Below are 22,037 nucleotides of genomic sequence, written 5' to 3'. Positions count from 1 at the left end.
CTATTACCTTCAATTCAATAATGCAATTATTACTTTTAAATTTTTTTCAATTTTTTAAATTATTTAATTCAATTTTTAATATCAAATTCTCTCAACTATTCATTAATATTTCACTTTTTTTCTCAAAATTCAACGACACAATAATTACAAACCAATTAACAGCAAAACTTAACTCAATTCAACTCTAAAATCAAATACAACCAGCTTTTGAGTGAAGCTCCCAAGAATTTGGCATGGCTCGGACTCTTGTCCTAATCGGATTGACACGACACGTGCCAAGGGTTTGGCACTTTGAAAGGAAGAGTTATATACGACTCTTCTGACATCTAACTTTCAATGACTCTATAGACGAAACATTGATCTAACGTGTCATTCGCGATAAGTTTTTATAATAGAAGACGAGTATTTGCCCACTCTACACTAAATTTAAGATGCAAAGTTGTAATAATGTTAAATTTTGTGATAGTGATACGAGCCAGATGTAAGACTTCGAGGTCCGGACTGCGCATGCATAAAATGTACGGTGCAAAATGGAAAGAGATGATGATGGAAAAGCAATTTTGCTACCCTCCCCCCCCCAAAACAAATCTTATTTTAGTCCCCAATGGCGGGGCCCAACCCTAATAATGCGGGCGGAATGGCCTAATTGTCCTTTTATAATCTCTAAAAAGTATAACTATTTAGACCGTGCGTTTTTTGAACTAAGGCATTTATCAATTAGATACGATCCTTATTGTGAGAATTTGAAACTCATAAGTCGAAATGTAACAAGTGTATTTTTTATAGTGATTAAAATAGATATTCTCTAATTAAAATATTAATATTTTGAAAATAATTATTAATTAAAAAAATAGTTGTATGTGAAAGAGAAAAGGCGAGCGAGTGCTTAGGAGAGAGGGAGTGAGAGGAGAGAGAGAAAAGATAAAAGACAATAGAAAAAAATGGAAAAAGTGGGGTTGCTAGCTGGAAAATGTTTGTGAATTTACTAATTCATCCTTTCATTTACCGGCTCTTATTTCACGATTTTATTTTGCTAGCTATGGGCAATTATGGATAGTTGAATGTTACACCACTCGCCTTTTTTCCAGTATAAGTAGTGATATATAATGAAATATGTAAATATTGACAGTAAGTGCCATTGCACTGAACTCATTTCCCAAATTAATCCAGATTAATTTGTCATGTGACAAGAGTTCAAGCTAGCCGAAAAAAAGATAGATGAATTTTCACATATTTAGAGGTTGAAGGAGATCTTTTCCCTATTGATTGAAAGGTTTGTGTATCCAAAGAAGTTCTGCAGTGATCTTTCTTCGTTACGTGTTGTGAGGAAATACCAATTAAATTGTAATAAATTAAATAATAGGAAAAATATACAAAAACTCTCATTGTGGTTTGAGCTTAAGACAAATTAGAGCATGTAGTTTTTTGGGGGACAAATGATACATTGTGGTTCACTTCGTAAAACATAATGGACTTCACCATTAATTTTTTTGTCACTTTTAGTCCTTAAACTTTTCTTTTGCCATCATTACCTTCAAACTTTAATTTTTTTCAATTTGGTCCTAAAATTTGAGAAAAAAAAGGGAGAATGGCCCGGGGTCGTCGGTCGGCGACCTTGACCCCACCGCCTAGGTCGCATGCACCAACAGAAGATGCTGGCGACCATGGTGGTGAGGCTAGGGCCACCAATCAGAGACCCTGACCCCACCCTCGAGGTTTTCAGCGTCCTCTGTAGGTGTCGACAACCTTGTGGTGGGGTCGGGGTTGCCGACCAGCTGCCCAAACCCTTTTTTCTTTTTTTTTTTCGAATTTTAGGATCAAATTACAAAAAAAGTTAGAGGTTTGAGGGTAATAATGACAAAAAGAAAAGTTTGAGGACCAAAAGTGATGAAAAAATTAACGGTGAGATCCATTATGTCTCACGAAGTGAACCACAATGTGTTATTTGTCCCTAGAAAATCACATGGTCCAATTTATCTCAAGCTCAAACTATAATTGGAATTTTTGTACTTTTTTCTAAATAATAAGCGCTAATCACTCGATTAATCTTGGTAATTAGTTCTTCATCGTCATGTCATTATGAGGTAAAATTATTTTTTTGTCGTGTATCCAACAAAGAGTATATGAGAAAGAAATATAAAAAAAGGATGCGAGAAATATCACTCATGCAAATTAATTTTTTGCTTCAGGTCGACGGTTAAGAGCAAAGCATTGAAGTTGGTCAAATAGATCTTAGTCGATACTTGAGCTCTTTTGAGATAACACAACTAATATTATTAATCATCAAAGCCAAAAAAGTCCATCCTCCTTGAGATGTCCAATTTGGATATGTTTTAAGAACTCCAATCCTACTCTTTACAAACCCATTGAGGGCTGAATCTTGATTCCACATCAACCCGTGGTCAAACACATGTTGCTATTTTGGAAAAAACGCGCGATTAGATACTTCGCAAAAAACTGATGCTGCCTTTTTTTTTTTCAGTAAACAAAAACTGATGTTGCGTTTTGATGATCCCGCTCCATTTTCTTTCCATTTCATCGTACCAAATATGCACCGATTAGTCAACAGACTCCCCGGACTATATTACATTTTTACTCTAGAGGAGATACGAGCTCAATACATAATCTTGGAGTTTACGTAATCCAGTCAGTGAAGTCAACTATTGCCGCTGCTTATACATGGCTGTAGTTTCTTGTATAGAAAACCAAGACGTAATTAAATTAGGAATATAGTTCATTGTTTTGACTTTGCGGGCACAAACAATGCCTCGGGTCAAAGTTTGTGGTATATACACGCAAAGTATCACCGATTCCATATGGACTTTGAATAATCTTATCTCTTCCTCTGCATTTTTCCTATAAATACACAAAGCCTGCACCTCCATTAACAGATGAGAACATCATGGGTGGAAGGAAAGCATACCTGGGGGTTCTTCTTCTTCTCGTGTGCGGTGAGTCCAAACACTATGATGTAACATTTTTGTCGTGTCAATACACAAAACATGGTTCATATTTCTCTAACTGGCGTAGATCAAAGTCCGCGGTTTTCTGCAGCAAACCGTTCCTTTGCCGAGAATACTCCATACTCGGCATGGTTACTGTTTGCCTTCCTGTATAAAGTCGGTATTCTTCTTCTGAAATCATTTGTTCTTTTTTTTTTCTTTTAACATCACGGGGGCAGCTTTGCTGGGAGATAATAACGGAGGGCTCGTCACAAGTGCAAAGGCTTGCCCACAGTACTGCTTAGATGTGGAGTACATGACTTGCCCTTCCACCGGAGAGCAGCAACTGAGCCCTAAATGCAATTGCTGTTTGGCCCCGAAAGGCTGCATCCTCCACCTCTCCGATGGAACCTCTGTCACCTGCAGCTGAAGGTGATGGGCTATCATCTTCGGGGTTCATATTGGATCATCACCAATGATCCAACGGCCCCAAATGTTCGATCATAGGTTGAGTCGATGTGTAACCAAGTAAAATAAGCTATACCCAGCAAGCGTTGCAATAAATATCTATGATATTACCATCTGCTGTAAAGATCGAAAAAGTGACGGACTCCATTTCATAATAAATAAATTGTATGGCGTCGATTTCATATTTTATTTGGGGCTATACAACGTGACATTCTTACAGTTTGAGCGGTTCTCGAGATTTTGAACTTGAAACAGGATTATCTCTCTCCTCTTTGTTCAGGTGTTAGGCCTCCTTGTCCGCAGACAGGGCAGCTCTTGAGACCAAATCCTTGGCAGTCAAAACATCTGAAAAACAGAACATGTTGAAAGAACGTGAAAAATGGTGGACACGGCCCTCTGAAAATTTTTCTGAGAGAAAGAGGAGGCCAACTTACTTCCAACGTTCGAAGATATTGCCGTTCTTCTTGTTTTTTCCCGTTCCCTAGAGACAAGCAGAACACTTGGTTACACAATTTTTCATCCAAAAAGTAACTCAACAAGCAAGCTGGCACAGCTATGTGCAGAAAACTCTAGTGACAGAAGCTTTTATATGCTTGCTTCTGTAGCATTTAAATTAGGAGAGTGAAATGACCCCCTTTAACTAAGTTTTACCACGCAAATAACTCAACGAAGATTTCTTTAGTAGGAAATAAGGGCATGACAGTCGAACTTCTATAATCATCATAAATCCAAGTCACGTTTCTTTATTTTTAGATTCGGCACAGAAAAGTTTATGTCAATTAAACCAATTGTAGATCATCAGAACAGATATTTTCCATTAGAAATATTTACCAATGTATGTATGCCATAAGGGGAAAAAGGAAACAAGAAAGAAAACAAAAAGGGAAGATGTAATTTTAATCACCTTACATCCAGGGCACTCGATGGCCCGTTTCCCGCCACACGTCTCACACTTCTTGAAGAACTGCAGCCGAAGTCACGGGTGAAGTCAACTTGTTGTCCCTTATATGTATTTAACTTGACAGTAAAATGCAAGTTTGCAATCACCCAGAAACTTACTCAACGATCGATATCTTGTCTACTAATAACGAAAAGGAAGAACCTGCATCACTACAGGTGAAGCTCACAAGCATGAAAAAGAAAACTGCCAATCCAACGAGCTTTCACCTGGTGTAGTACTATGAACTATGATTCAAGCATTCTAAAATAACCATATTACCAGCTTGGCTACTTCGGTATATTGCTTCTATTGCCTCAAAAGATATAAAATGTCTAGCTAAAAACAAAGACATAGCCATGGTGTGGGATGAGTGAATCCTTAAGAATGATTTTCAACAGATTCCATTGTTTTGAAGTTCCATAATAGACGGAATACAGAAGCCGCAGCCTGTATCACTATCTGCTCGACTTGCCACAGAAGAGCCTACCACGGCAGGATTCACTGTCCGTCAATCCTGTCGGTTAAAGATTTCTAAAATGAAGCAGACCTCCCACATTCATCTGTCTCATGTCAACTGACTGATAAGTTGACAGAATTCGCCTATCATTCCGGAAATTCTCGGGTCCAGCGGCTGAATATTCAGCCACACGCACCCGTACAAAACGTTTTCGAACTCAGAGAATAATGTTTCATACTCGTACGAAATAAAAGGGACAAGACTGCAAATTGCAGTCGACTGCATATACATTTCAGCCGACTACATGTACGTGCAGTCGACTGGTACGAAATGTTTTCATACTCCAATAACAATGTTTCCTATTTGTACGAAAATAAAGTCTCAACACGTGCAATACAGCCGACTGTCTCGGTGCTTTTGTTTCGTACAAGTACGAAACTTTGTTCTCCGAGTATGAAAACATTTTGTACCGGCAGCGACTGAACCCAAAATTTTTCCCCCTCCATTCACAGCCACAGCCTCTTCAATTAACAGCAAGAAAGAAAAGACTTTTTTCACATAATTACAGGCAAAAAATGAAACCTTTCTCTCCAAATACATTAGCTCCCACATGATTCTTGCTATTGTCAAGTATTGCGCGGTTCGCCAAATTGATGAAAGACGAGAGATTTCCAAGAAAATCAGTTGACGAGAGATCAGAGCTGTCCGAAAATGTTACCGAGTTAAGTGAGAGGCCCCCAGATTTCGCAGCAGCAGCAGCAGCCACCTCCCTCTGCTTCAGCTCCTTGCCGGCCCGGCAGGCTGTCGGAGGGAGCTGCCGGCGCTGCGGGTTTGGACAGACAAAGACTGCAGTCTTCAAATTGAGGCAAACCGCAGAGAAAGTCGCCATTTTTACATCAACAAACGGACTACCGTCGTTCCCTCACACAAACGTTGAAGTGAATGCAAATGCTAATGAGGAACAACGTCAACTCAAGAGAACAATCTGAGCCACAAAACGGGATGAGAGCCATGAGAGACAGAGGAATAGGCCCACCAATTGGAGTCGTGAACCCGGTGGACAAAAGCCCAAGTAGAGTGAAAACTGGGGATCCAATTTTAAATAAAGCAAACTTTAGGGGGCGGTTTGATAATTTCCGGTAAAAAGGTATAAAACCGGCAGCGGCCACGACCACAAAATCGACGGAAGAAGCTTTGTTCATCTGTACTTTCGACCTCTGAACGACCGTTATCAAGGAAATTGTTGAAAAGTTATCGGATTTCCCGAGGAGTTGAAGCCTCGCATGGCGATTCGATCATCTGGGGTGATCAAGAAATCGAATTTGATCCATGTGTGGAGCCAATAATTGACAGGGTCGCCCGATTTCAATGGCAAAACCCGAGAGTACGTTTCCTCTATCTTCCGCCAAAGTCCACCCCTTTACCGACCCAGAGGCCGATCCCAACTCCTACTCGCTTGAGAAGTTCCGCCTCTGCGAGACCCGAGCTGTACGTGCTTGACTTCATCTCATTTTGCACCTTGATTTCGTTTCGGGTTCTGGTTGAGAGTCTTGGGTGCTAAGCATTTTAGCTTAGATAAGAAAAGCACATTCCAAGTCAGTGGACTAGTTCAAGGAATCGGTTATAGGTCCATTTAGGCTTATTCTTGTATAGGATCAGTCAGCTTCTGAAAGTGTTTCGAAAGATTTCACGTGTTTAGGGACTGCTCATTTGTGTTCTGAATGTGAATGTATATTTGGTAAGTTTTCAGTTGACGGGACCATGTTAATGCGGGATTCCTCCTGAACGCTCGATAATGAATAGGATATTTTAGCTGTAGGTTGACTGGTCGATATTGTAATGTAGTTTGTCTAATTGGTTAGGGGTTTTGGTTTTACTTGAATTTATGAGACTCTTCTTTGGTGTGCTTTGGTGGCTATGGGCGCATGGCAAGTTTTTTATTCGGTGAGTAGCTGAGAATTATTTGGGAATTTGAGCATTTAAACTATTCGCTGCTTGTAGAAATTTGGTTTGCGTCACGGGTATGATTTTTTTGGGATTGGCTAGTTGGTATATGTGCACGAATGTAATTTGGGGTTTGTCAAAGCAGAGATTTTACCTGATTGGGAGTGATCGAAAAAAGAGGTTCTTCCGGGTATTGAAGATTGATCGCTCGGAGGCATCTGATCTTAATATCAGTGAGGACCCGGTTGTCTATTCCCCATTGGAAATCAAGAACTTGCTGCAGCGGATCGGTGAAGGAAATCGTGCCACTGGTGGGCTGACATTTGTGGGAAAGTTCTATGGAATTGCAGGTTGGTTCTGCATTGGTATTGGCTATTTTTAGTTCTCTTTATCTATTCGATTATTCAATACCTAAATACTTGTTAACTTTTAATGCTTTTCCGGCGTTATTTGGGGCTTTTAGGATGCATCAAGTTCTTGGAGTCATACTATCTGATTCTGGTTAAGAAGCGTCGGCAAATCGGATGCATATGTGGTCATGCAATTTATGGGATAGAAGAGAGCGAACTGATTACGATCCCTCATGTCTCAGTTCAGACTGATTTGGCTCATTCCAAAACTGAGCTGAGGTAGTCATTTCAACCTGTAATTTGCATCTGATTTCTTTTTGTTGCTTCAATATGATTGCCGGCATAGCACCTAGCTCATTTGATACAAAAGATGGTTTCACATTCAAATGCTCAGTGTAGATATCTTCAATCAACACCCTTCCATCTTTGTCGACTGACTTCTTCTGTTAGTGGACATCGATAGCACTGATCTCCAAAATATACATAGGGGAAGTATCCTTTGGGCTATGAAGCGCTTAATTTTCTTTGTAGTGTAGTTGTGTTGTTCTCTTTGTTGAAAAGGATGGAGACTACGGCTTTTATGTCTTGACAGAGTTGATAGCTCTGCTACTAGTGTCAGTTCAATTTGTTTGTTGAGCAATTTAATAGTTCTTATTCTGTTTCTTCTTGCAATTGCAGGTACAAGAAACTTTTATCCAGTGTAGATTTGACCAAAGATTTTTTCTATAGCTATACATACCCTATAATGCAAAGTTTGCAAAGGAATGTGATGTCGATGGGGGAAGAAGGAATGTCCTATGACAATATATTTGTGTGGAACGCTTATCTAACACAAGCTATTCGATCGAGATGCAACAATACCATTTGGACTGTAGCTCTTGTTCATGGGAATTTTAAGCAGGTCTCTCTCCTCTCCCCCTCTTTATCTCCTGTGTGTGTGTGTGTGTGTGTGTGTGTGTGAAATACATGAAGTGTTCTGACCCACCATTCCGTGCAACAGATCAGGCTATCAATTTTTGGGAAGGATTTCAGTGTGTCTCTGACCTCTAGACGCTCACGGCATTTTGCTGGGACACGGTATTCTCTATTTGAATTTGGTATTTGTTTGGAAAAGTATTCTCATTTTGAGAACTGGCAAAAAAACGGATGCCTTGTCCATTTGAGACCTAGCACTTTAGCATCAAAATGGTGTTGTTAATTATATCACATAAAGTCATTTCTGAATGATCTATACCCTACCTGTAGATTTTATGAAATTTTAAGTTTTCTTATCATCTTTAACACTAAATACATGACACTGTTCCTTTAATTTTACGGGCTTTAGGTACTTGAAGAGGGGAGTGAATGATCGTGGAAGAGTTGCCAACGATGTTGAAACGGAACAAATTGTCCTCGACGAAGAAGCTGGGTCCTCCAAGGGTAAAATGAGTTCTGTTGTACAAATGCGCGGTTCGATTCCACTTTTCTGGTCTCAAGAAGCTTCTAGATTCAGTCCAAAACCTGATATAATATGTAAGTTAACTTACACATATTTTATTTCTCTTCAGCTGGTTATGTCTCCAATATAGTTTTGACTCAAATATTCCACTTAACTTCAGTGCAGAGATATGACCCTACATATGAAGCTACTAAGCTGCATTTTGAAGACCTGGCAAGGAGATACGGGAACCCAATCATCATTCTCAATTTGATTAAGGTCAATTCTTCTCCAGAGATCTTATTTTTGATATAATGTTTAGGTCCCATCTTGTTCAAACCTTTTTTGACGGTAATGTGCAGACTTTTGAGAAAAGGCCTCGAGAAATGATGCTTAGGCGTGAGTTTGCAAATGCTATTGGGTATTTGAACCAAATCCTCCCAGAAGAGAACCATCTTATACTAATCCACTGGGACTTCCACAAGTTTGCAAAGAGGTAATTAAGTTGGTGTTTTCTTTCTTGAAGTTTGTGGTCAATGTTAGTTTTTATAATCAATTAGTCTGACCTAAGTTTCTTCTGCCATTTGTTTGAAAAGCAAGTCTGCAAATGTCTTAGCAGTGTTGGGTGCTGTTGCAAGTGAAGCACTTGACATAACGGGCTTTTACTATAGTGGAAAGCCTAACAATGTCAAAAAGAAGGCGACCCAGCTTAATCGGTCGACCACTGGAAGGTATTTTTTCTCTTTAACATTTTGCTACTCTTTGCAAACTGTTTTCGTCAGTACATTTTATACTTTCAGATGAATAATGACCAGCGAAAAGGCAAAATAGTCTAAATGAATAAAAAATCTCCGTACTGATACTCCTAGAAAAGAGTTGGATCACTAAATGAAGTTTGAATGAAGATCCATACTTTCTCCAGAAGTTCAACTAGAGAAACAGTAAAAGATGTTAAACATCAGCTTCGGATTTGCAATTGGTTGCTTTCTTTCTGATGTGTTTTTCCATTGTGTCTTAAACGAGATTCTTGCGAGGTCCTACCCTCTAAATCTGTTTGTTCATATCTCTTGCAGGGATTCTTCTTTGAGAGATGTGAGATCAAATTCAGGGGATCTGACTAGAGTTGCTTCAAGCAATAATGAAAACCTTGACTCTGGAGCCAATCGAGATAAGGAGAATGATTCCAGTGAACACAAGAGAGATAACAATAAAGGTGAAAAACCTCAATTTCAAAGCGGGGTCCTCCGCACAAATTGCATCGATTGCTTGGACCGTACAAATGTTGCTCAATATGCCTATGGGCTTGCTGCTTTGGGGCGCCAACTCCATGCCATGGGCTTGACGGACACGCCCAAAGTTGATCCTGATAGTAGCATCGCTGCGGCCCTCATGGATATGTATCAGAGCATGGGTGATGCCCTTGCCCAGCAATATGGGGGATCAGAAGCTCATAACACGGTAACACATTTCTTAATCCAATTCCTTTCACTTATTTCATCTGCCCTTTTTTTTCTAGCCAAACATATTTCTTCTGCTGGACCATGAAATTAGTAGCGCATGCAGCTAGAGCAAAACTTGCTTGTGTTGCTGTTAACATGTTTCAATTTGGAATATAGATGTATGAGTATCCTCTATATGTTATAGTCTGTATGGGCCTTGGGAATATGTTTGTTGAATCGTTATGTAGGCAAACTCCATATTTTTGGTCAACTTATGGAAGCTAACCTCTCATGTAACTTATGTTACAGGTGTTCACGGAGAGGCAGGGTAAGTGGAAAGCAGCCACCCAATCCAGAGAGTTCCTGAAGTCTATCAAGCGATACTACAGTAATACCTACACTGACGGAGAAAAGCAGGACGCTATAAATTTGTACTTTCTCCCCTATCTTATATTTTCTCTCTTATTTTTACTATTGCAAGGAGTCTGTCTTTAAGAAGTGGAAAGCGCTTGTGAAAAGATGAAATTGTTTCATCTTGTACCTCCTCTGTCCACCTCATGCCTTCTGAAAGGACTGATGTTTTCAACAGATTTTTGGGTTATTTCCAACCACAGGAAGGGAAACCTGCTCTGTGGGAGCTGGATTCCGATTATTATCTTCATGTCTCTGGTATTGGAGACGACTTTTTCCCTCAGAGGTAATGGTTTCCATTCTTGTAGGTTCAAATTCTTTTGTTGTGCCTGTCTTGTGGTTTGGATTCTTATATTTAGATTGAGGCAAGTTTCTCGTGAATTTTAAAATTTGCAGCCCAGGAAGTAATACGAAGCCGGGAGGTGGATCTCTAATCTCTCTTGCACCAGTTCCAGCCTGGAGGGAAGATTTCTCGAGGATAAAGTTGACTTCATTTGACAAATTAATTGAGAAGACGTGCAGTTATATAAAGAATGTTAGATTGTCCAGTGAGCGGGACCAAAAGCCAGGCGGTGGCACTGGGCCTGTAGGTGTCGCACCCGATGCAGCGTATGTGAATTAGTGAGCTCAGCTCTCACTTTTTGCTACTTTTATGCTGAAACACGATTTATGAGAGGAGCTATTTGTTACTGTACAGTGAGATACAGCTCAAGAGCCCCAATTGGCTCTTTGGGCAGAGGAAGCCCGAGGAAAATGTTGCAGTGCCCAAAGCTGCTTCCAACGAAGCTTCAAAGGGAGGATCTCAAGGTGAAGCAAAATCTGATGGCATCCGTGACCTAAATTGGCTTTCTTCCCTCAGCCTCGTCGAGGAAGAAAATATTTTCCAGAGGTAACATTGGAAATGGCTTTCTTCTTCCTGTTTTCCAAATTTTGGTAGAAGCTAGACTCAATAATCTGTTCCTATTGAGCATTTTTTTTTTTTTATTAAGCACCTCATTTAATGAAAATCTTATGGACCGACTGTTAGGTATCTTGAAACAACCTCGATGGATGAAGCCAACGGTTGGTATGGAGGAACACTGCTTGGCGATCTAGATGAGAACAGTGAAATATACAAGCATTATGCTGAGCTATGCCAGGTAATGATATTACGTGATATCATTACGCAAGAAAAGGAAAAGGAATATATATCGGATTTAATTGCATTACATGAAACACTTTTGATCTGTGGTTCAAGGACGGGAGAATAATCTTCTGCGGCACTAATTAGTTTGTGAGAGAGAACGGAATTAAGTTGATTGGTAGCCACCCCAATTAGGATCGTAAAGATCCAGTATTTGCTCCGGAAAATGGATTTTTCAAGGAACATAATAATCCCGACCGATGATTCTTGTAATTGGCTCCGCTGTTCATTTCTCTTTATTCTCAAGAACAGTCGTTTGCAACAACAGGGTCCTGCTGTCGAGCCATTCCAGAATGATCCTGAGAGAGAGAGGCACTACGCGGAGGCACTCCAGATCGGGATCGTCGATCTCAAGGATGATCCTGCAGTTGAGGCAGAGATGGCAGCAGCTCTCCAGGAGTACAACCAGGTCGGCTCTGATCTCGGGATCATCAGCACGTCTTGCAGATCCTTCGCTGAGGATCCCAGCTGTCTGACAAGGTGGATCATCGGAGATGAGAAGTTGCAGTAGACACATTATTTATTCACCCCATGTTTCGTTTCCTCTTGTAATTAGTTGTGGAAAGAATGAAATAGAGAAGGCAGCACCTTTATACGAGACAGAGTCGCTCGGAAGGGACGACAGAAATTGTCCGCAGCAGCGAATATTTGAAGTCGCTGTGATTACGTGATTATTCGGTTTGGTTCTTCGGTAATGTAGATATAAATTGCGCGCGCTATTCCAGCAATTATGTTACATTACTTCGCTTAAACAGAGAATCGATAGAAAATGAAATAAACGGATGATATTGTTGAAACCTCGATAAAACCTCGGTCATTCGGCCGGAGGACTATGTTACACGGAGAGAACAATCCGATCGGCCCGAGTGAGCATCGATCTACGAGAAACCGTTGATCTCGGTTTGTTGGTTCTTTTTAGGCCTAGTTGCCCGTCGATGTTCTAGTCCTAAAAGGGGAAATGATGAAATTGCCAACAACACAGCCGGGCCGGGCGAGACGATGCAAAAGGTTCAAGAAGTTGGCCCGCCTAGGCCGCTTGGCAGACCTTGCGGGTTCACTGAATTTGGGCCGGGCCGGGCCACGCCACCGGGACAGTAGCGAGTGACTGGAGCTTGAAGAACCTCTCCAATGGCGGCATCGGCGCTGAAACGATCAGCAAACCCCGCCCTCCCTCCCTCCCTCCGTGCGCAGAAATGGAAGACATTGAAGACTTGGTGGCGGTGGGAGGAGCTCCCCCCGGATTCCGCCTCCCATTGACGGCAGTCGGCGTGAACCTTAAGAAGAAGAAGAAGCAGAGCAGCAAGCTCAATGGCTCCGTTGATTCTACCAAGCTCTCCCCTTCTTCTAACAACATCCCCGGCACACAGGTAGTCTCCTCCCTCTCCTCCTCCGCCTCCGTTTCAGTTCAAGTGAACCTCAAATCACGTAACCACTTCGTTTGATTCGTTTTGCAGACGATATACGTCAAGACATTCGGATGCTCTCACAATCAGGCAAGTTATTGTATTGATTTGATGAACTCGCAATTGAAAAATGTTACTTTTATTCTGTTCTCATCTATTATTTGACAAAGTCTGTTCATTGCTTGTTCCTATGGCTTGATTTGCATGAATTTCCCTATGAGAGATTACTCATGATGAGGAGTTTTAGCTTGAAACTAGTCGAGGTGTCTTCGATGATCTGCCAAAGAAGTTTGGATCAGTGTTTTGTTGAAAGATTTTCGTGTGCCTGAAGCTTATGCCCGGTCGAATTCTGACATATTTCCATATGATGTCAGAGTGACAGTGAATATATGGCGGGTCAGCTTTCGGCATTTGGTTATTCCTTGACCGACACTCCAGAGGAGGCAGACTTATGGTTGATAAATACGTGAGAATGCTGCTGACTTCTCTCTCTGAAATTTGTGTCAATCTGGATCATATGTTAAAAGAATGGTTGTTCTGCGAGGGATTTTGATAATTTGGGCTAATGTATATCATCTAGAGCTCTCTTGATTATGTGTTTCCAAATGCAGGTGCACGGTCAAATCACCAAGTCAGTCTGCCATGGAAACTCTCATAACAAAAGGGAAAGCTGCAAAGAGGCCTTTAGTGGTGGCGGGCTGTGTGCCTCAGGGAAGTCGGGATTTAAAGGAGCTAGAAGGCGTGAGTATAGTTGGTGTCCAACAGATTGACAGGGTTGTTGAGGTTGTTGAAGAAACTCTAAAAGGACACGAGGTGCGGCTTCTAAACCGCAAGACTTTGCCAGCACTTGACCTCCCAAAGGTGTGGCTCCTAGCATCTCTATTTAATTCAGCCTTTCATCTCGAAGCATGTTGGTGGTGGGTTTTTTTTTTTTTTTTCTTTCATTTGCCCTAATGCTCTGACAGAGGCTCTTTCCACTTGCTAATCTATGTATTCCATAGTTTTTGTTCAAATTGAGTCAAACTTAGGTTATTATTTTATTCTCCAACAGGTGAGGAAAAATAAGTTTATCGAGATCCTCCCAATAAATGTCGGATGCTTAGGTGCTTGCACATATTGCAAGACAAAGCATGCACGTGGTCATCTTGGGAGTTACATGATCGACAGTCTTGTAAGAACCAATTTTAGTGAATGTCTGATTAGATCTTGTTCAAATAGTATGGCTTCAATACAATTGCAGTCCCATTATCTAGATTTTTCATCATGCAGGTAGGACGTGTAAAAACTGTCATTGCCGATGGAGTCAAAGAGATATGGTTAAGCAGTGAAGACACTGGAGCATATGGTACGTCCTGATCTTGTGATTCTTCTAGAAACTATCAATATTATGGTTGATGGAAATGCTCCTAATTACTTCTAGTGTTCCTTTAAAAGAGATGCTTCAGTGCTTAAAATGGTCCCAGTGGCTAGTAAATTGGTGTTCAGTAGTCTTCTATAAGAGTGTGTGGCTTGCTATTGTTTCCCTCCCTTTGCTGAAGAAGTGGTCTGCTCTGGGAGAGATTCGTACAATCTGATTATGCTGGTAGATTAATGGAAAGATGTCTTATTGTAATTTTTGCGGTTTGCATGGTTGAGTGTGTCTAAGTGTAACTTTAGCTACTGATGTTCCTTATTTCTGTTTTAGAGGGTAAACAGATTCTTTATGATTTGTCAGTTTTGATTATTTACCGTTAAAATAATAATAATAATAATAATAATACTAATAAAATAATAAATACTCAAGTTTATGTTGGCTAGAGAAAAAAAAAAGGGACAAAAATTCAAATTATGATAACTTGGAGAAGAGCTATTTTTTGTTGTCTCTGTACATTAGATATATATATTTATTTTTATTTTTTTCAGTATGAATAGATGTAAATATACCTTTTATTTGTCTTATATTATTCTCTAGTCTCTAGGATGTGCACCCAATACGTACTGGTACTATTGGATATTTAGAATCATTTTCTAGATATTCCCATCTGTTTGAAGAATATGAGATCACGTGATTGTTTATTTCCGAATAATCATAGAAATCTTTTTATTAGAGTAAGCCATTAAACTTCCAGCAGAAAAATAATATGCTGCTGAACTTAAGGAAACTGGTTGGCAGGTCGTGACATTGGTGTTAATCTTCCAATGTTACTGAAAGCCATCGTTGCGGTACTTCCAACTGATGGAAGCACGATGCTTCGGGTTGGGATGACCAATCCACCTTATATTCTCGAGCATTTGAAAGAGATAGCAGAGGTTCTGAGTCATCCCTGCGTCTACTCATTTCTCCATGTGCCAGTCCAGTCTGGTAGTGATGCAATTTTGACTGTAAGTTCAGATTTTTCATATCATAGTAATCAAATGTGGAAGTAGTATAACTTCTTTCGTCGATGGGTGCAACTTTTGTTTATGATTTTCATCAGATACAGTAATCTTATATTTATTTCAAATATGGATAAAAGATCATCCTATAATTTCTCAGAGCACGACTCTTCTAAACTCAGGCAATGAATCGAGAGTACACTGTGGGCGAGTTTAGGACTGTTGTGGATACCTTAACCGAACTTGTGCCTGGAATGCAGATTGCAACCGATATAATCTGTGGATTTCCTGGTGAGTACTTGAATTTTCATCGGGATTTGTAGATTTTTGTGATGCTAATTCTTAAGTCTTTCTGTCTTACCAGGTGAAACTGATGAAGATTTTTCGAAAACCATTAGCCTGATTAAGGAATACAAGTTTGCTCAGGTTCACATCTCACAGTTCTACCCTCGGCCAGGTATTATATGTGAATAAAACACGCTACCATTTTTATTCCCACTGTATTATATACACTTACTGGTGGTTGCTAAATAATGATTTGCTGATTTAAGTGCGAGCCCTGCAGGCTCAATTTAGAAATTCTTTAGGTCAGACAGCAGTTCAATGTTCACTAATGCAAAACTATCGCGAAATGCATTCAGGAATGAAACACAGTACATTTTAAGCTAGTAATTCTCATTAACTTATTGCTGGAATCAGGGACACCTGCTGCAAGGATGAAAAAGGTGCCTAGTAATGTCGTGAAGAATCGGAGCCGCGAACTGACTTCCATTTTTGAAGCTTTCACACCTTACTCTGGAATGGAGGGCAAAGTTGAAAGAATATGGATAACTGAAGTTGCAACAGATGGAATTCATTTGGTAAGTAAATTCTGCTAAATCTCAGAATCTCCCTTCAGCTAAGGAGATCTTGCCTCGACTGCTTGTAAAGAAGTTAGTGTGTGTCGGATCAATTGCAACTGGTAATTGTAGGTTCCATGACAATCACTACCCTGCAAATACCTATGATTGCGATGATCATATTAAATAAGTTCTTTTTATATTGGTACACTGCATGACCCTCATTATGTATCGCAAGTGATTGTGAGTTTTTGTAAATTATCTGGTATCCAAGTTCTTCGATATTCTAGCTAACATCATAATCTGTGCCAGGTTGGCCATACAAAAGGTTACATTCAAGTACTCGTGGTTGCTCCTGACAGTATGCTCGGTAGTTCTGCCATTGTTAGGATAACATCAGTGGGAAGGTGGTCCGTTTTTGGGGAAGTGATTGAGACTTTGACCCAGTCAGACGCACAGAGTTCCCCAATCAAGAAACCATCATTGAAGGGTGAAACTTCTCCCTTCGACAGTCCCTGTGGTTCCAATTCGTGTTCAAGGGAGGCAGACTCCTGTGCCTGTGAAGGAGAAAGTTGTGGACAGAAGGTACCAGAAGAAGAAAGTATTGCTTCGAGAAAGGATGTATTATTGGAGGAGAGAAGCAGCAGATATCTGATCAGTTGGGTTTTGAAGAAGCGGAGGAGCCAAGTGAAAGACCGGGTCGAGAATGGAATTGGTTTGGGCAATGTTGTAAAGCAGGATTCACGCTGGAAAGGGAAGGAATGGGGTAGCGTTGATAGGGCTCTTTTGGGTGGTATTCTATTGAGTTTCTTAACCGTTGTAGCTGTACTAGTTCATCTTGGAATTACGGCTTCTGCACGAGCTTAGAGGAACTCCATTTTGCTTCCTCATTCGGTTTTTGTACTTGCCTTCATTCTCTGTTGCTAAAAGAATTGTTGAAGGGATTACATTTCTCGAGGTCAATGGGTGTATTTTGACATAAGCTACAATAGATTGATCCTTGCTTTGCCTCAGCTGTGCCTCTACTAGCTTGTTAGTTATTACCATTCTGATTGGGAGAATTGAAATGTGCATTTCTCGTAAGCATCTAATGAAATCCGAATGATACAAAGAAAGACACAGGATTCTTTCGCCGGTGCGAGTCATGGTGTTTTTTTTTTTTTTATCAGCTCTGTTCAAAGCATCCCTTATTTACTAGAACCGAGTAGGCACGCTGAACTGGAGATGATTCAGAACTCTCTATAGGAGCATGTCCGTCTTTGATGGCATTCTCTTGAAGAAATTCACTGGGACCGAAGGCATCTTACTCCGGAACCGAGGATGCCTGAGCATGTATACTCCGACCAAAATCGCCACAACCTGGAATGGAGTAACGTAGATGAAAATAGCCCAGATCAGCGAGAAGAGGATGAAAATTGCTGTGGCCCTTGGGTCCCGCCATCCTAGCAAGCCTTGGACCCTCTCTCCCTGTGTCGCGAGGTCACCAACAACTGTCTGGACCCGTCCGGCCACGCTCCTGAGTCGATCATACCTCATTCGTACGATGTCTGCAGGCCTCGATGTGGGGAAGGTGTCAAACTCCTCGTCGAGCTCATCAGGGTGGGCCCACTCTGCCTGGGAAAGCCTCGCATCCATATGGGGCGGGCTTCTTGGCCGAAACCGGTAATTCCAAATCCCGATCACAGACAGGTATAGGAACACCGTGGGCAGGATAAGCTCTGGAAAGCATACGAGTATCAGGAACAGGACATGCACAAGACAAGTAGTTATCGGATTCTTCCAGTAGCAGACATCGTTGTACCACTTGCAGATCCCGGTGACCCCTGAGAGAAGGGACATCACTCGGTAAAAATTTGCCTTGCTCCTCCTCAGGCTGAACATGTTGTAATCCACATCAAGCATGTATTCCACCACCTCTCGGCGGAGAGGCGGCTCGGCCCTGCCCAGCCGAGCTGCTACGATCTGCATTGCTTGGTGCCGAAGCAAATCTACATGACGGAGTGGGATTGGCTGGGCATAGTGCATCTTCGGTAGGAGTGGCTTCCCGTACTGAGTTACCATGTTCACCCAAGCGGTGCAAGTGAACCTTATCGCCAGATGGAGCTCCCCTTGCTTCCTCAACCCTGATGGTTGGAGAACCAGGAGGGGGTAATAATGCGTATAGACCCGATTTGTCTCTAGAGTCGAGAGCCTTATCCTCACCTTCCCAATCCTCTGATCTCGCATCTCATCCTTCCCATTAATGTGGTTGTTATCAAAGACACCAATAGTGATCACTGTACATGGGTCGTGGACTTCCCATGTGTATTGCTCGTTCCATCGAGGATGCAATGTGTCCAGGAGCGTTCTGGTGCGAACCCACTTGTTCCCGTACTTAGCCACGCAATAGGCATCTGTTGTCTTACCTTCTCTGCCCTTCATCGGGAGCAAGTTCTTTGCACTCAGAATCCCAAGCTCGAGAATGCCAATGCTCGGCTTCCTGAGGAACTTCGATGAGGACTGAAAATCGCTGCTAAAGTACGTTGACTCATCAAGAACATGGTAACCCGACTCCAAGCAGAGCCCGAGGCAAATCTTGCTCGAGAACTTCGCCTCCTTCTTCTTCTCCTCCTCTGATCCCGAAGAGGGCTTGTGGAGATTGAACCACCGAGGATCGGGGAGCTTGCTTATCTCGTGTCTCTGAGGTATATCTCTTACCGGTATTATCATCCTCCCCAGGCTCTCATCCTTCCCTGGTCCCAGCCTCTCATCAACTGACAGTATCAGGAAGTCCTCAAATGGCTCCGATGCCACAAACATAAGCTCGTCATGGAAAATTGGGTTGATTGTCTTGACCTGGGAAGGCCTAGTAACCCGGAGCTGATTCCCGAGCTGGACCTTAACATAAGAATCCAGTACTCCCCGGGTCCTGTCCGAAGGGACTAGATCCTGGGCCTGAATTACTTGGACCCGAAGGTAGTACAACTTAGGGGAGAAATAGACCTTTGATCTCGTGTTTGATAGGTTTTGGTGGCTTAAGTTGTGAGCATCTGAGTGCCAAGCCTCTGGGAATGCCTCATCGGCCTGGGTTCCGATCCAAATCGCGAGCATTATCTCTCCCCTGTTCTTCTCCCCCCTCTTGCTCTCCAGCTTGTACCACTGAGGTGCCAGAGGGCTATCGGGCGGCACCCGGGTCGGGACCTCGTTGATGTCGAAAACGTACCTCCCGACGAAGTCATCCTTCCCCAGGTCCTTGTCCTTGACTGTAACTTCCAGGAAGTTCGACTGCAGCCTCTCCTTAGAGAATGCAAAGATCTGATTCCATTTGGGGTTCTGGTTCTTCTCCAAGTGCTTCGTTACTCCTTTGTAGTTACCTAACTTCACCTCCACGTAAGGGTCGAGGCTCCCCGACACGTCCATCGCGGGCAGATCCTTGGCCTTGACAACACTCACATAGAGATAGAACATCCTCTCCACGAGATCATATGTGCTCGCGGTCTTATCCCCTCCACGGTATCTCGTCCGAGCAGCCACAGGCGGTCTAGTTTCGACCAATCCAAACTCCGGATTCTGCCCAGGTCCACGCATTCGCATCATCATAGACTGAGGTGGGCCTGCCTGGGCAAAATCTGCCCGGACTTCCACATTTTCCGGCCTCTCCCTGAACTCGTGGTGGGCCCTGAGCGCCGGCCCTGGGGCAGCTGTTCCGATGGAGTGGAAGGTCCTCACTTCCTTTTCCTTCTTCGTCTTTTTCTTCTCATTGAAACCAACCTGCTTCGGGGGCGTCTCCGGCATTTTAGCGGGGACATCTTGTGTCGGGAGGCTATCTTGTGGCGGGAGGTTGTAGAAGTTGCCACTGGTTACGGCATAGGCTCTAAGGGCCAAATCACCACTAATGTGAGAGAAGAAGCCTCTCTTCTCAAGCGGGTATCTTTGGACTAATGCCTCCGACTCGGAGAACGGAACCATGAAGCTGGAGATTCGGACTCGACCGAGGAAGTTCTTATGGTGGCCGCCGCCCTGTGTATCGTGTACAACAACAACATCAATGGTCTTGTTCTGGAGCTCTACTGGATTGCCGAAGTTGAAGACAAGCTTCTCGTTCCACTGGGGATTAAGGTCTTTGGGCTTAGTTTGTGTTCTCTGGATTTGGCCATCAAATTCCACTTCCACATAAGGGTTTGCTGAGCCTTGTCCATCCTTCGACATCAGCTCGCTCGCATTGAGAACTTCGACTACGAGCTTGGACATGGTGAAAATATGGAGAATGTTAGGATGAAGGAGAAGAAGAGTTGCAGGGACAGAGAGAGGGAGAGAGAGGTGGGGAGGATGTATAGTTAGTGTGGATAATAAAAGACATGCATACAGGGAGAGAGAGAGATTCTCTTCTGCCTAACACATCAGTAGCACATAAAGTAATAATTGAGGTGAGCTTTGATTGATACAGCAAAAGACACATGACTTTGGCTCGGTCCATAACATATCGATCGACGCTCGACTCGGTTCGATAGTCTTTGCAAGTCCTAACCAGGAATACAGTTTGAGCTTTTCATCCAAAATCAATCACTTGGATGCTCAGTAATCAGATACTTCGGGAATGACTTACTCATCAAGAACTCAGAAACAGCACATTCGAGTTTTTGACATAACAGACAGTCGCGTTTCAACCGAATGCAAGTAGCTTGACGACTTCGCTCGTCTTAGAAATCAAAGAGTAAAGTTCGCCCTTGGTGCTGAAGAGAACAGTAGCAGAGGAATCAAACTTTTGGGTCAATAATTTCCTCTGCAAATTTAATTTGGTGGGGTATATTGGAAAGAGACTTTAATCTGAAAGTGCTCACTTCATTGATGAATCCTATAAAAGTCCTATGGGTGAAAAAAAATAAAATTTGCTCCCTAAGCTTCATAGGATTTGGCACATTCACAGAGCACAACTACAATGAGAGGAGGTTGTCTGTTTCTATCCAATTTCTGTCCTAAAAGGTCAGTATTTTGATGATTTTCCTTTTCCCCGATCTTCATATAATTATATATGCATGTGTATATGTATGTAATGTAATGTTATGTCCATTAGCTTTTCTATTTTAATAATGCCAAGAGCAGAAGGGCCATCCCTTTTTTGTGTGCTCACAGTTTCAGGTCTTGATGGGTTTTGGTGATGTTTCCTTAAGCATGAAGCAGTCTGACTATGAGCTGACTCACCCTGAGGCTGAACCTTTTAGCCCTCTTCCAACTCTCAAAAGCACCACTGCTTTCCGAGTTACCCGAGTTTTATTCACCGTCCGGTGCGATGCGTGAAATACGAATTACGGGTGGGACTCATTGGGTTCTTTATTTATGATCAAACTAAATATTGAACGTCCCAGTCCAACTGTAACTAGTACTAATATGGTACATCTCTCTCTCTCTCTACTTTATAGATGAGACCATTTCCTCTTTGTTGGATCGTTTTAATCATATTCCAAGTTGGAAGATATGTCCAAACTCCAAAGGCATCTTTCAGCTTTTCACAAGGTGGCCAATCGCTCCTAAAAGGCAAGATCTTTTGGCATATACTGGACCATAGAAATCTTGTTTTTAATCTGCTGAATGTGTATCCTAAATAACCACACAGCCGGGTGGTTGAACGGAAGATCCAAAGTCGAGTCATCGTGAAAGCACGCAAGTGAAAATTACGTGTCAATATATATTATGTCGTGGTATGACCGTATAAATGAGGATCGAAACCTGTTGGATTTACTGATAGACGCAAGGCAACAAGAAAGAAAGAAAAGAGAGAGAGAGAGAGAGAAGTGCAGAATTTCAGTTACCAGGTCAGTTTCAAGACCAATTTCCTAGCTAGAAATCTGCTGTTGGACAGGGACAATTGTCTGAGCTCAAGATCCCAATAACCGGACATGTGTAAACGGA

The 22,037-nt window shown here is 42.0% G+C and overlaps 5 protein-coding genes across 5 annotated transcripts; 3 read left to right on the top strand and 2 right to left on the bottom strand.

Moving 5' to 3' along the window:
• Window positions 1-2,807: 2,807 nt before the first annotated feature.
• On the top strand, window positions 2,808-3,597 carry LOC116204808 (proteinase inhibitor PSI-1.2). The gene is made up of 2 exons (XM_031537119.1): window positions 2,808-2,951; window positions 3,182-3,597. The coding sequence occupies exons 1-2, from the start codon at window positions 2,903-2,905 to the stop codon at window positions 3,370-3,372; spliced, it is 240 nt and encodes a 79-aa protein (XP_031392979.1). The 5' UTR covers window positions 2,808-2,902; the 3' UTR covers window positions 3,373-3,597.
• Window positions 3,533-5,836, bottom strand: LOC116204807. Its single transcript, XM_031537118.1, has 4 exons — window positions 5,526-5,836; window positions 4,315-4,374; window positions 3,845-3,891; window positions 3,533-3,755 (listed from the first exon to the last, which is right to left on the bottom strand). Exons 1-4 carry the CDS (start codon window positions 5,694-5,696, stop codon window positions 3,668-3,670), a joined length of 366 nt encoding a protein of 121 aa, XP_031392978.1. The 5' UTR covers window positions 5,697-5,836; the 3' UTR covers window positions 3,533-3,667.
• A 136-nt stretch (window positions 5,837-5,972) lies between these two features.
• On the top strand, window positions 5,973-12,279 carry LOC116204805 (phosphoinositide phosphatase SAC1). Its single transcript, XM_031537116.1, has 16 exons — window positions 5,973-6,295; window positions 6,897-7,101; window positions 7,215-7,380; window positions 7,780-8,002; window positions 8,102-8,178; window positions 8,426-8,613; window positions 8,700-8,797; window positions 8,881-9,014; window positions 9,115-9,249; window positions 9,592-9,976; window positions 10,267-10,388; window positions 10,547-10,654; window positions 10,765-10,977; window positions 11,066-11,257; window positions 11,396-11,507; window positions 11,820-12,279. Exons 1-16 carry the CDS (start codon window positions 6,176-6,178, stop codon window positions 12,060-12,062), a joined length of 2,721 nt encoding a protein of 906 aa, XP_031392976.1. The 5' UTR covers window positions 5,973-6,175; the 3' UTR covers window positions 12,063-12,279.
• A 414-nt stretch (window positions 12,280-12,693) lies between these two features.
• Window positions 12,694-17,161, top strand: LOC116204806 (threonylcarbamoyladenosine tRNA methylthiotransferase). Its single transcript, XM_031537117.1, has 11 exons — window positions 12,694-12,918; window positions 13,006-13,044; window positions 13,329-13,420; window positions 13,566-13,815; window positions 14,006-14,125; window positions 14,224-14,299; window positions 15,107-15,315; window positions 15,492-15,600; window positions 15,674-15,766; window positions 16,009-16,169; window positions 16,461-17,161. The coding sequence occupies exons 1-11, from the start codon at window positions 12,745-12,747 to the stop codon at window positions 17,013-17,015; spliced, it is 1,878 nt and encodes a 625-aa protein (XP_031392977.1). The 5' UTR covers window positions 12,694-12,744; the 3' UTR covers window positions 17,016-17,161.
• Window positions 17,162-17,272: 111 nt separating this feature from the next.
• LOC116204804 (FT-interacting protein 7) lies at window positions 17,273-20,578 on the bottom strand. Its single transcript, XM_031537115.1, has one exon. The coding sequence runs from the start codon at window positions 20,376-20,378 to the stop codon at window positions 17,388-17,390; it is 2,991 nt and encodes a 996-aa protein (XP_031392975.1). The 5' UTR covers window positions 20,379-20,578; the 3' UTR covers window positions 17,273-17,387.
• Between the last annotated feature and the right edge of the window lie 1,459 nt (window positions 20,579-22,037).

Source organism: Punica granatum, chromosome 4 (genome assembly GCF_007655135.1).
Source record: "Punica granatum isolate Tunisia-2019 chromosome 4, ASM765513v2, whole genome shotgun sequence".
Lineage (NCBI taxonomy): Eukaryota > Viridiplantae > Streptophyta > Magnoliopsida > Myrtales > Lythraceae > Punica > Punica granatum.
Note: the sequence above shows the minus strand (reverse complement) of the source record. Positions and strands in the feature narration are given on the sequence as shown.